The sequence below is a fragment of the Phoxinus phoxinus genome, assembly GCF_949152265.1.
Source record: "Phoxinus phoxinus genome assembly, chromosome: 24".
NCBI classification, from domain to species: domain Eukaryota; kingdom Metazoa; phylum Chordata; class Actinopteri; order Cypriniformes; family Leuciscidae; genus Phoxinus; species Phoxinus phoxinus.
Window position 1 is genome coordinate 25,937,249 of NC_136899.1, and position 14,071 is coordinate 25,951,319.

At 43.8% G+C, this 14,071-nt stretch overlaps 1 protein-coding gene across 1 annotated transcript in view; it reads right to left on the minus strand.

Annotated features, from left to right (window-relative positions):
- Positions 1-14,071, minus strand: part of piezo2a (piezo-type mechanosensitive ion channel component 2a) — a gene marked incomplete at its 3' end in the record, with an annotated part of 196,524 nt that overhangs the window by 64,858 nt on the left and 117,595 nt on the right. Inside the window, exons 17-22 of the mRNA XM_079601115.1 lie at positions 13,904-14,071; positions 11,647-11,885; positions 8,213-8,373; positions 7,004-7,180; positions 5,032-5,154; positions 3,809-4,009 (exon numbers count right to left, since the gene is read on the minus strand). The exon at positions 13,904-14,071 is cut by the window's right edge and continues 6 nt beyond it. Coding sequence (XP_079457241.1) covers positions 3,809-4,009; positions 5,032-5,154; positions 7,004-7,180; positions 8,213-8,373; positions 11,647-11,885; positions 13,904-14,071 — 1,069 coding nt within the window. The remainder of the gene's footprint in view (positions 1-3,808; positions 4,010-5,031; positions 5,155-7,003; positions 7,181-8,212; positions 8,374-11,646; positions 11,886-13,903) is intronic.

The following is a 14,071-nucleotide window of genomic DNA, read 5'->3' on the forward strand; positions in this document are numbered from 1 at the left end:
TCCGTACGGACCAGTACGTGCTTGTGTCTGAGAAACCCCTTGAGGCGACACAAGGCTAGGCGTACTGCTTGCAACTCTAGGCAGTTGATGTGCCAATGCAGCTGGGGTCCCGTCCACAGACCCGAGACTGCATGCCCTTGTACGTGGCGCCCCACCCCATGGCTGAAGCATCTGTGACACCACAGTATGCCTTGACACCTGGACTAAGGGCACTCCGGCCCGAAGAAACGCAGGATCTAACCATGGGGAGAAGGTTTGGCGGCAGTGCGGGGTCACTTTGACCCGGAACGTGCCGCTCTGCCACGCCCACCTCGGGACTCGATCGTGACGTCAGCGCTGAAGCGGTCTCATATGTAACAGGCCGAGCGGCGTTACTGCGGCTGCCATATGCCCCAGGAGCCTCTGAAATTGTTTCAGTGAAACCGCTGTCCTGCCTCGAAAGGACCTGAGGCAGGTGAGCACTGACTGGACGCGTTCCTCCGTGAGGCGCGCAGTCCGAATGACCGAGTCCAGCTCCATACCGAGACAAGAGATCCTCTGCACGGGGCAGAGTTTGCTCTTGTCCCAGTTGACCTGAAGCCCCAACCGGCTGAAGTGCCGGAGCACTATGTCCCTGTGATCGCATAGCGAACGCCTAGTTCTCTCATGGGAACCATGGCCACCTCCGCGACTTTCGTGAAGACGCGGGGCGACAGGGCCAGCCCGAAGGGTAGGACCTTGTACTGACACGCTCGGCCCTCGAAAGCAAACCGTAGAACCGGTCTGTGTCGAGGAAGAATCGAGACATGAAAGTACGCATCCTTCAGGTCGATCGCTGCAAACCAATCCTGGGGACGGATGCATTCGAAAATGCGCTTCTGCGAGAGTATTTTGAACGGGAGTTTGTGCAGGGCCCGATTCAAAACTCGCAGGTCCAGGATTGGCCATAACCCACCGCTTTTCTTGGGTACAATGAAGTAGGGGCCGCAAACCCAGACCTCATCTCGGCAGGAGGGACCGGCTCGACCTCGTCCTTCGCCAGCAGGACGTCGATCTCTTTCCGCAAGACAGGGGCATCCACTGACTGCACACGGGTGAGTGGATGCCGCTGAACTTGGGAGGCCGGCGTGCAAACTGAATTGCATAGCCGAACCGGATGGTGCGGATTAGCCATTGGGACTGACACAGAAGCGCTAGCCAGGCTTCTAGAGACCGCCCCAACGTGCCCAACCGAACCACCGGCGTACCCACGGAGGGGCAGCGAGGTGGAAGACAGGGACCCGGCTCTGGTGGCGTTGTAGCGACCAAGAGCGGGGTCTGGGCGTCAAACTCGACACCAACCCGCTTCCACCGGGGGGCAGACGGCAGAGAAGGCCCGTGGGCGTTCTGCTGCGGGCTGCCCGGTGGCGAAGGGAGGGGGAGAGACGAGGAACGAGGCCCTGACTCCTCGTGTCCTGGTCTCTGCGCCTCCAGGCCCAGCTGCAGACCGTAGCGACGCAGCCGAGGCTGCGTCACTGCTATCCGCGAGCTGGGGAGAGGGGAGCGGGAGTGTCGCCGTTCGGGGCGGCACACACTGCCATTCTGACCCTCTCGGACGGAGGAGACAGGTCTTATTTTACTGCCAGTCTCGACCGTGAGGGGAAACGAGGAGCGAGGCACGGGGGCCTCGAGTCCTGGTTTCCGCCTCGTCGCCCAGCGAGAGACGAGAGTGACAAGGCCGTAGCCCTCACTGTCATCTAAGCGCTGGGGCCCGTGAGTGACTCAGAGGAAGTGAACTGCTCAAAATTTGGGTACCGCTGACTGGATGACCAGCGGCGGAACAGAAACGAAATTCTACACCCGGCCCTCCCCTGGGGGAAGGAGTGGTGATAACACACACTCCCGAAGAGCAGATATCACATACTCTGGGTCGCTCCTCTCAGGGTCGTTTCCCATCCTCTTGCTGAGGGGAAACAAACCCCGAGCGGGCTGGTTTAAAGGCGCTTCTGGACCACCAGTGTGGACATCGTCTGCCCGAGGGCCAGCACTGTGACTAATCACGGTCAGTCACAAGCGCAGCTCCACCCCGAGTCAGAACTACCCACGTGCACTGAATGTGCAGGGGTAGTGAGAGAGGAAAAACTTCTGCAGATTTAGGCATGTTTGGCTTGCCATATTGGCACCAAAATGCTTCCATACTGCCAAAAATTTTCACACTCACCCAGACACTTTAGAATAGCCCAGGAAAGTGTAGCTGTCAAGTCTGAATCTTCAGCATGAGAACATACTTTTATAGTAGGAACGCAGCATCATCTTCAGAGTATAACAGCCCTCTCTCCGATGTAGCGATCGACATCTGTCCTCCCCTGGAGCCCCGAATGAAATGCTTGGTCCCCCATGAGAAGGACCAGAATCCCATCCGAAAGCCTCGACGGCACACGGCACGCTGAGCGGCTCAAGCCTTTACGTGAAAGGGGAGACGAACAACGTGCCGACGTGGTCATGCACTCATGAGAGAACATGAACCACCCACGAACGCAGTCTCAACACACTGATTAGGCATGTGAAACAGTGATCGTGGCCGTCCCAGGCATGCAAGACAGTGAACGTGGCCATCATTTCGATGACACACGGCACGCTGGGCGCTCAAGCCTTCAGGCAAGGCGAACAACGTGCCGACGTGGTCATGCTCTCATAAGAAAGCATAAACCACCCACGAACACAGTCTCAGCATGTTTGCGATGCGCTAGAGGAGTGGGAAGCTCGTGAGGGTCTTTCACCTGACGAGACATACCGCACTGTAACCCCCTGTAATCACCAAATGCTCACAAGCCAAAGTAGTCCTCCCCTTTTTAGAAAAGGAACTAGATTGGGAAATAAGCAAAAGGGACTCAACCTCGTAGAGGCACACGAGTCTCGACCGCGCATCTAGAGCGCCGAATGACGCGCGCTGGGTTGCCGTGACAACCCGCGCTGTCAGCCGGCGCTCGACGGCACACGGCACGCTGAGCGGCTCAAGCCTTTACGTGAAAGGGGAGACGAACAACGTGCCGACGTGGTCATGCACTCATGAGAGAACATGAACCACCCACGAACGCAGTTTCAACACACTGATTAGGCATGTGAAACAGTGAACGTGGCCGTCAAATGAGGACAGGAAACAATCGCATCCAGAAACACACGAGTGAAACGTCATCCTGAAAAGGACGCGATCTCCACTCGTGTTGCTCTTTCAGGAAGAAAGTACTCTCTCAATTGTGCTGAAGCACACAGGGACCCAACGCGGCCACACAGCGGGGAAAACTGCAAGCCCGCTGTGCGCACTCAACCGTTTACCAGCTGTGAGAACAGCTTTTGAATTAACAGCGTGTAGACGCAGCCGGCAGACAGGAACCGCGCGGTCGCTGAAACGCCGTCTCACCAACACAGAGAGATCCCGTCCTGAAACAGCAGACTCGTTGAGCGCAAGATACAATCTTAAAACTCATTCACTCAGAGAGGACACAACCGGTCGGCTCCGAAGCTAAAAGCACTATGCATGCGTTGCTTCCGCCTTTCATACCCGCGCTGGTAGGCGGGCTGCGGAATGCATTCCTGCATGCCAATTTTCATTGGCTCGTTTTAATTCTCTCGTAGGCAAATGGTCTCCCTAGCGTGATCCCAATTCGTCAGGGAACTCCCCCGACGACACGTCGGAGTTCCCAGGACGAAAGGGAACTGATGATTTATAATAATATTTCAGGTTTTGCTGTATTTCTGATCAAATAAGAGCAAATAAGCAAATCAAATAAAAAATCTTACTTTAAAAGGTAGTGTATTTACTCACTGATGAGCATAATGATGGAATTACCTCAAGACCAAATTTGTAGAAAAAGTAGTTGATGAAATATTTGGCGCAGTTGACGATGCCGTCGTCCAGATGTTGCCGTGTGATGTTGTGGAAAAGGGTTCTTGTGACCGGAGGAGTGAGGTTGCTTTTCATACGGTAGAAGTCCTGGTGGCGGTATATTGTCACCTCGAACGCCAAGAGGGCCAGCATCAATAAATTATTCTGTGTGGGGGGAAAGGTTAATGACGGTAAGGACGATTGCAGGTTAAAGGTGAAGTATAGTTCATGCGGAATTACAAAAATACAGCTTTTTTTTTTTTTTTTTTGCAAACTCGTCGCACCCAAACCTGAGCAGAGACTCTCAGTGTTTATACGGAGCCTGGGAGTCTCAATGCTTACACTTTTGGGGATCTGAACCGTGTTCAGACCTTTATTTTGAAATAGTGATGAACATGAAAAATCATGAAAGAATGGTAGAAACCTCAGTTTGTTTTCATGCCAAGAGTTCAAAAGATAGCATCCATTCAATTCTTTTAGAAAAAAAGCTCTGAAAATGTTTTAAATATAAAGATAATAATAATAGATTCAGCATTAGTGATGTGGCAGCGAGCTATAATGCACATGCGTGATCTTCTGTGTTTCTTAGAGGTTGAGTTCATTTCAAAATCTGCCAAACTTCCAACACTACTTCTGAATAGGATGTCTACTTCATAAATTGTATGAAAATTGTAAAAATAATGGTTCTGACTCAAACCACATATGGAGATGGAGGCGTCCTTATATGGGCAGTAATGTCCACTAGTGGAGAAGTGTGGTACTGCGCCCAAACTCAATCTCACTGAACGCTCATTTTCTGAGATATCAACCTAACATTTGAAACACAACTTGTTCAGATTTTTGCCTTGGATTTTTTTGCATTTTAGAGAATATAGTTTTGAAAATATATATTTTATATAAAATATGAATAATTAAATTTTTTACATTGTACATTTTCATAAACTCAAACTTCTATACCTTTTTTTCTGTTTAACTTTCTTAATTTATTTAACTTCTAAATAAATCTGCCAAATGTCTTCTTTAAAACAAGATCTTACATCTATATTCCAAAGCATTCTTGAATTACAACCATTTAAGTTTGAAATGTGCATTTTCATGTCTATTAAAAAAAGGGGGCGCCGCTTACACAACTTTACACAACTTCTGATGTGTGTGTTTGAGTGTAACACCGTGGAGTGTGTACGTACCCTCAGGTTCTCCAGGAGTGGAGAGAACTTTCTGAGTCCGATCCAGTTGGCCGGGTCCACCGGGCCGCTGTAGAGAAGAGACTTGGCCATGTCCAGCCTCTGCTCCTCGGTGTAGTTATCAGGCTTCAGGAGAGACAGACACTGGCTCGTTTACATGCACAGCGACTGAACTCATTCCGACTGATGAACCTGATTAGTGTTTACATGAACGCTAAACATGTGATCGGGTCAATGTGCGCGTTTATATGTCACAAGCTTTAACGTAATATATTTTTTGACATGCGCTTACTGCACGAATGTACAGAGTTTCTCGCTGTTTGCATATAATATCCATTCTCCTACATCGGTTCTTTATGTGTTTTAAACAGCAGACCTGATATTTATCCAGTTCTGCTCATAATTTTGAGACAATGAGCTTATGAACCGCTGTGCCGCTGCTTATATTGATCACACAGTAAAAATGTGTCGCCTGTGGATGAGAAGAACAAGCACTGGTGGGCCGCTGTCCTGCTCCACTTCACACACACTGGGGGACAGGAGGATTATAGGATGAGGGGACACTCATTTATACAAATACTTTATTCAACAGGAAGATCAGCGCGTCACACACCATTGCGCTATTTCTGTCATTACGCTATTTCTATGTCATTGCGCTATTTCTACATCATTACGCTATTTCTGTCATTACGCTATATCTACGCCATTACGGTGTTTCTATGTCATTGCGCTATTTCTGCGTCATTACGCTATTTCTATGTCATTACGCTTTATCTACGTCATTGCGCTATTTTTACATCATTACGCTATTTCTATGTCATTACGCTTTATCTACGTCATTGCGCTATTTTTACATCATTATGCTATTTCTACGTCATTACGCTATTTCTATGTCATTACGCTTTATCTACGTCATTGCGCTATTTCTACGTCATTGCGCTATTTCTATATCATTACGCTATTTCTTTGTCATTGCGCTATTTCTACGTCATTGCGCTATTTCTACATCATTATGCTATTTCTACGTCATTGCGCTATTTCTACGTCATTACGCTATTTATATGTCATTACGCTATTTCTACGTCATCATTGCGATATTTCTACGTCATTATGATATTTCTACGCTATTTCTACGTCATCATTGCGCTATTTCTACATCATTTTGCTATTCGTCATTATGCTATTTCTACGTCATTACGCTATTTCTACGTCATTGCGCTATTTCTACGTCATTGCGCTATTTCTACGTCTTTGCGATATTTCTACGTCATTACGCTATTTCTACGTCATTACGCTATTTCTTTGTCATTGCGCTATTTCTACGTCATTGCGCTATTTCTACATCATTATGCTATTTCTATGTCATTGCGCTATTTCTACGTCATTACGCTATTTATATGTCATTACGCTATTTCTACGTCATCATTGCGCTATTTCTACATCATTTTGCTATTCGTCATTATGCTATTTCTACGTCATTACGCTTTTTCTACGTCATTGCGCTATTTCTACGTCATTACGCTATTTCTACGTCTTTGCGATATTTCTACGTCATTTCTACGTCATTATGATATTTCTACGCTATTTCTATGTCATTATTGCGCTATTTCTACATCATTTTGCTATTCGTCATTATGCTATTTCTACGTCATTACGCTATTTCTATGTCTTTTCGCTATTTCTACTTGCGCTATGTGCAGTCCTTTCAGTTTCCGTTTTCAATCCGATCCAGTGTTTACATGTTCTCTCGATCGGATTAGAAAAGGAATAAACCGACCCTTTCAATCCGAAATTTCGTTGGGATCGAGCTCAGTCGGATCGGTTAAGGTCATTGCGCTATTTCTATGTCATTACGCTATATCTACGTCATTGCGCTATTTTTACATCATTATGCTATTTCTACGTCATTGCGCTAATACTACGTCATTACGCTATTTACACTTCTCGCATGTGCTGAGGGGTGCGAGTGTCTCACCATACTGCAGGATTTTGAGTATGTGGAGGGGTTAATGGAGGTGAGCTGGTACAGCATCTTGCAGACGATGATGACGCAGGTCCAGACGGTACACACGCTCGACGCCAGCGGCCTGAACTGGCTGAACGGCAGAGCGAAGGCCCAGCTCACCAGGAACACGTAGTTAAACAGCGACACCTGAGAACGACACGCTTCTGCTGATCATCAACCCTAACACACTGAACAATCGCCACTGACTAACAAAGCTTAGTAAATGTGGCAAACATGTATGGATACAAATATATTAATGTACATTTAGTAATTCCTTTTTGGGGAAAAAAATCATATTTTTATTCAGCAAAGATTCTTTAAATTGATCAAAAGTGAGACTAAAAGATTTTCATTTAAAATAAATGCTGTTCTTTTAAACTTTCTATTCATTAAAGAATCCTGAAAAATGAAATGCATCCGTTTCCACAAAAATATGAAGCTGATTTCACGTTGATAATAATCATAAGTGTGTCTTGAGCATCAGATCATCATATTACACTGAGTTCTGGAGGATCATGTGACAGTGAAGACTGGAGTAATGATGCTGAGAATTCAGATCACAGGAATAAACTACACTTTACTATATATTCACATTACATTATTACATTTTACTAATAAATGATCAAATAAATGATCAAAAACCCACCCCAAGCTTTTGAATAATAGTGTATATTTGTCATATTAAACAGAACTTGAATTATGAGGTTATGGTTGTGCTTGAGGCATTATTGGTCAATTTGTTTCAGTAAAAAACAAACAGTTAAACTTATTAAAATACTACTATTAAAATAATAATAATATAAAATGTGGTACGGTCTGATAAGTTGCTGTGCTCATAAATATTAATTATGGTGTCTGCGTCCGCTTGATATGATTGGTTGAATTCAAAACGTGGACTGTGAGGAAACCGTGAGACATTTTACTTTTCAGGATTCTTTGATGAATAGAAAGTTTAAAAGAACAGCATTTATTTGAAATTGAAATATTTTAATGTCACCTTTGATCAATTTAAAGAACCCTTGCTGAATTAAAAATATGATTTTTTATGTAATTGATGATGCAAAAGTGGCAGTTTTGTCGTGCAGGTTTCGGCTGGTCTGACATGGTCTAGCTGACGTGACCGAGGTGGTTCACGCTCATGTGTTCAGAGCACTCTGGGCACTGCTGTGCGGCGTTCACCTCTTTGACGGAGACCCAGATGATGTAGGAGGAGACGATCTTGATGATGTGGAGCTCCAGGAGCCACCAGATGAAGAGCTGAAGCTTCTGCACGTACTCCAGGAACTGCAGGAACAACACCGTCAGGCGCTCCACCACCAGATGCCACTTATTCCTCAGCGCTGCACAAGACAAACAAGCACTGTTTAAGATTATGCATAGTGTTAGACGACCCAAAGTAACAAGTCAATACCATATGAGTTTTAAAAGGGTTAGTAAATTGTCAATTGATATTAAATATTCAGGATCTGGGCTTGACATTAACACCCGCCAATCACCCAAACGTGTGTGTATTTCAGCGGTGGGTTGAATTTTATATATACAGTAATATATAATTTTTAAAAATGTAGACTTCTGAAATAATAAACTAAATGCAATGTAGTGTTGTCAAAAATATAGATCTTTCGATACATATCGATGCTGAAATATCAAAATAGATACACGATACTAGCTGTTAACTAGCACACTCTCGGCAGTCTGGATACCATGGACCAGATTTTCGCCTCATCTAGGGAACCAATCACAGAACGGGGAGGGAGCAGCAAGACGATGACGACATCTATGCGACACAACTAAGCAGTTTGTTTATATCCATATAAACCTTCGACCCTCATGTTTATCTTGCACAAACGGCAATAGTCGCTGAACGTCATTGTTTACACAAAAATATCTTCATATATCTACACAAAATACAAGAAAATTTTTCTTGTACAAGTCTCAACAAGAATTGGGTCTGGCGTTAGCCAGGCTATAATGAATGCATAATTTGGAACACAACTTGAGTAGTTATTGATAACTAAAACTTTTTTTTTTTTTTTTTTAATTATTAACAAAAATCAAGCTGAAATAAAATGACATAAATATTAGATGAAAACTTAAAAACTTAAAAAATGGCAACTATCTGAAATAAGTTGAAGTGCTAAAATAAAAATAAAAAAATAAAGCTGAAAAGAAATAAAAAATAATAAAAAAACGAATTTAAAAAGCACTCAAATTAATTTAAAATATGAATAAATACTAAAATAGTATAAAAGCACTAGTAAAATAATGCACCGTGCTTCACATGTGCAGAAAACATCACATCACCAGACATGTCTGTGAAGGCCAGGGATGTTTTCAGCAGTCAGCGGTGTCCAGGACTATCAGGGAGATCATGTCCCAGTACACAGCAACACTCACAGAGCCATCCGTCAACATTACGGCCCAGCAGCCGAGCTCACGTCAGCGAGCTCCGCAAAACAGCCGATAATGGGGAAATATTCCCCACCTCGAAGCGGTCATAAAACACCGACACCCGTGGATGAATCACAGCGACATGCTTTTGACGTGTTTATGAAATACATAAAGCACAAGTGTTTGAGTAACTGCTCTTTAGAAACCCACAGTTTGACCTGTTGTGGAATGTGTGACTCCATACACAGACGCACAGCTGCTACACACACGATAATAATGCACACAACATTATACAATCATACAATAATAATGCACAAAAACATAAATTAGCTCTCAAAACTCCTTTTGAATATAGAGAGAAATGTTAGGAAATCAAATGCGTATTTCCCTTTCTGAAAGATGTAGTACGTATCTAGTCTTTATTCAGTCCGGTTATAAGCAGGAATTTAATACGCCGGTGTGAAGGACAGCACACCGGCTCTTCCTCAGGCCCGACTGTAAAAGTGTTTACACATTAAACAAGTCTAGACATATTTATCCCGCTCTGTTTACTCAGTCCTGCCCCTCAGGCCAATAAAAGCCTCTTCCAGGTGTATTGCACAGTGAGAGCAAACAATATGAATTCAGATTTTTATATGTTTCATTAAAGCCAGGATATAAAGTATTATTTGGTCTTATAATTTAATTGTATATGTTTAAAGGACACCATCTGCAGGGATACGCTCTGGTTTACTGCATTATGTTAAATGAACATGAATATGTATAAAAGGTTTATTTTCTTATTTTAAAGAGCTCTTTTGCAAACTCTAGTGTTCAGGCTCGACTAGAACAGGTTTTCCTGCTTGAATGTTGATTATTCTCCTCATATTCTCCATTGTTGCGGCTCCTCTCTTCCCAGTCTGTCAGTAACGCTCTGTTTACTTCCTGTCTCTATGAAGCCCCTCCTTCTGAAAAGCACACTGTGCTCTGATTGGTCGGCTGGAGCAGTGTGTTGTGATTGGTCGAGCGCTTCGAGTGTGTTTGGGAAATGTCCCGCCCCTTACCATAACCGCCAGTTTAACACACTACTGACTAACTCAACCAGGCCCCGCCCCTTTATTCTGCGCATTAATTATTATAATGAGGAATATTGTGACGTGTTCCCGGAAGAAACTCAAGACTACAATGGAGGCGTTTCAGGAGTTCAGAAACACTGACACTGATATAGAGAAGAACTGGAGCTTTCTCGTGATCACACAGCAACACTACACACTGAACACAGATGAACATGGGAAAAGTTTGAAACAATAAAAAAAAAAGTACAGATCTAATTGGTTCCTAATGCTGTGTAACATGACCTGATGGTAAACTGCACTTCCACACAGAGGGCCCTATTGTAACGCTCTGAAGCACAAGTATCAAACGCGAAACGCAAGTAACTCTGTGGGCGGATCCCGGCGCTGTCGCTATTATACCGGCGGGATAAACGACTCTTGCGCCGACGCAAATCTAAAATGTGTGTGTCTGAAGTCGCTTAATTACTCATAGGTGTGGTTTGGGCGTAACGTGAAATAAACCAATCAGTAATATAAATAAACCGGGTTTGCCAGCGCACGCCAGGAGCGGTTCACAGCCGAGGAGACCGGCGTTCTCGTCAGGACCGTAAAACACAGAGAAGTGACATTGGGGATGATGGAGAAACACACACACATTAGCTTCGGTTAAACAGGCGTATAATAATTTGGGTAAATGTGTAAACTAGATTTATGCCTATTTTTTCACATCTTCACGGACACAACAATGATTTCTCTCGTGTGTTAATATTTTTCCTTGTAATAATGTATGATTTGCAACAATGAAAACTGCTGTGTCTGTTTAGATGAGAGAATCAAAGTGTGTGCGCGTTATTCACACGCTACATAATGGCCAAGCACGCGCGCTTAAAATAGCATCTGACTAACGCGCGGCGCCGCTGTCTTTAGACTGGGTTTCTCCTGGTCAGCGGCGGAGTTGTTTTCTGAAACTGCAGAATATCACCAGGGAACGTTTGCGCCGGAACACACTCCTCTTTACACTGAACCGCCCCCCCCGAGCGCAAGTTCATTCCCTAATTTACCGGCGCGTGTCTGTGGAGGGAAGAGTCCGCTGTGTGCGGGTGCAGAATAGGAATGATACATGCGTCGTGTACAAAGTCCATTGCGCTGGGTGTAAGATACGGCACACAATCTGAAGGTCAACACTACCTGATCCCTGGTCCGGCACCGGATCCGGCATCATCTGGCAGGTGTAGCTCTCAGGAATGACGTGTGGCTCAGATTTCTCCTCCTCCTCGTCCATTTGTTTGAAATCCTCCTCCTCTTTCTCCAGGTCTACTTCTTCCTCCTCCTCCTCCTCCTCCTCCTCCTCCTCCTGGCTGACGGAGGAGCCGAGCGTGGGCTTGACCATGGAGATATCCACCAGACTGCCATCCAGGTGCACCAGCCTGCAAATCAAGGACAATTTAAATCTCGACCTCCAACCCCTCTACAACACACACACACGCACACACACACACACACACACACACACACACACACACACACGCACACGCACACACACACACACAAAGATTTTATAAATATATGTGAATATCATCACAACAGTCTTTGTCGTTAGCGATCTTAAGTTCTCAGTGGTCACCATAGCTGCTGTTTTATTGTATAGTTCATATTTTATCTATTGGAAAGTTTCCACCCAAAGATTTTTGGTGGAAGAAGGTTTAGAGCATTAAATGGTTAATAATATAGCTGATGGAAATGCTAATTATTGATAAAATTGTTGGAAGTTGATTTTTGGTTCAACTTTAGTGAGGTCTAAAAAAAATCTGTGTAAGCGTGAAGGATGCACTAAAAACTACGAACTAGAAACTATGCACTGATTCACATTCATTTTTTTTAAATCTGGGAGAAAAAAGCTGATTTTTTTTAATTAAAAATTGCAACTGATCAACAGAAATAAAGACTGAAAAAATATGAATAAAACTGAATAAAGATCTCTAAAAAGTAAGTAACAAAAACAGAATTCATCAATTATAATTATATTATCATTATTTTATTTTGATATTTATTAATAATAATGATAATAAATCATTTTGATATTGTTAGATTATTAAACCCTCCAGAATAATAACAATGATAAGAAACTATTATTATTATTATATTATAATTTACAATAATATTATAAATAATTAAGAACATATTGATCATTTTTACAGCATTAAGTGGTAACACTTTATTTTACAGTGTCCTTGTTACGTTACATGTACTTATCATAGTAATAACAGTAAATTATGCATAATTACATGCAACCAAACCCTAATCCTATAGTAATACATGTAGTTTATTAATATTACTCAGTACTTAAATATATAATTACACTGTAACAATGACACCTTAAAATAAACTGTAACCCATTAAACTAAATCATATAGGCCTATTGTATTATATTTTTGAAAATGATATTATATACAATTCTAAGTAAAAACATTAGTTACATTAAAAAGTGACATGAAAAAGTGACATATAAAACATATCATTATAAAATCATTAATGCATTTATTTGTATGACAATTAATTGTAACATAATTGTGGCAGGCCTAATGCTGAGATCTTGGTCATCAGGCAACATGCAGATCATCAGAAGATGTTTTTCAGAAACTCTTTGACCCCAAAACATGACGCTAAAGCTTCCAGCGTCACAGGAATGCTGTAAAAGCAACACTGGTAATTTCCTGGAGTCTGAGTCCAGATCCCAGTCCAGATCCCAGTCCAGATCCCAGTCCAACTGAGACTTGAGGACGGCTGTCAGCTCACAGTCTCCAGTCTGAGCTTGAGCAGCGCCGGGAAGAGGAGCGGGAACACAACTGCCGTGGCCAGACGTGCACGCAATGCAAACATTTAAATTGAATATTCCTCATTATAATAATTAATGCGCAGAATAAAGGGGCGGGGCCTGGTTGAGTCAGTTAGTCGTGTGTTAAACTGGTGGTTATGGTAAGGGGCGGGACATTTCCCAAACACACTCGAAACGCTCGACCAATCACAACACACTGCTCCAGCCGACCAATCAGAGCACAGTGTGCTTTCAGAAGGAGGGGCTTCATAGAGACAGGAAGTAAACAGGAGTGTGTTTCCTGAAAGCATCGTTAGCCAACTATAGTCGCAAGTTCTGTCGTTATCAGCAGGTCAACGAGTCGGTGTTTCCCGAAACCATCGTTCCAACAAACAGCATCGCAGAGTTGTGTGTGAGCGACAGATCTCGGCCTGTGGTTAGAAGCAGTTTCTAGTGTTCATGACATGTGGACTCAATAAATCCTGATCTTGAGCTAAATACGCAAGCTAACGTTCAGTGCAACCTGTGTCTCTTATTTAGAATACATACAAATGTCATGTACGTGTTTTACGACCCGATGGACGCCCGTCCGACACCTGAACTGTGTGATGTGAGCGGGCACGGCTGTACCTGGAGATAGTGCTCTTCTGTCTGTCGGCCACAGACTTGATGTCGGTGAGCTCCAGGAACCGCTCGTGGAAGTAGTGCAGATGCAGGATACACACCAGCAGGAACGACGTGGGGATGAAGATGCGTGTGAACAGAGCCGGAACCGAGAACTTCTCCAGCCCGAGATCG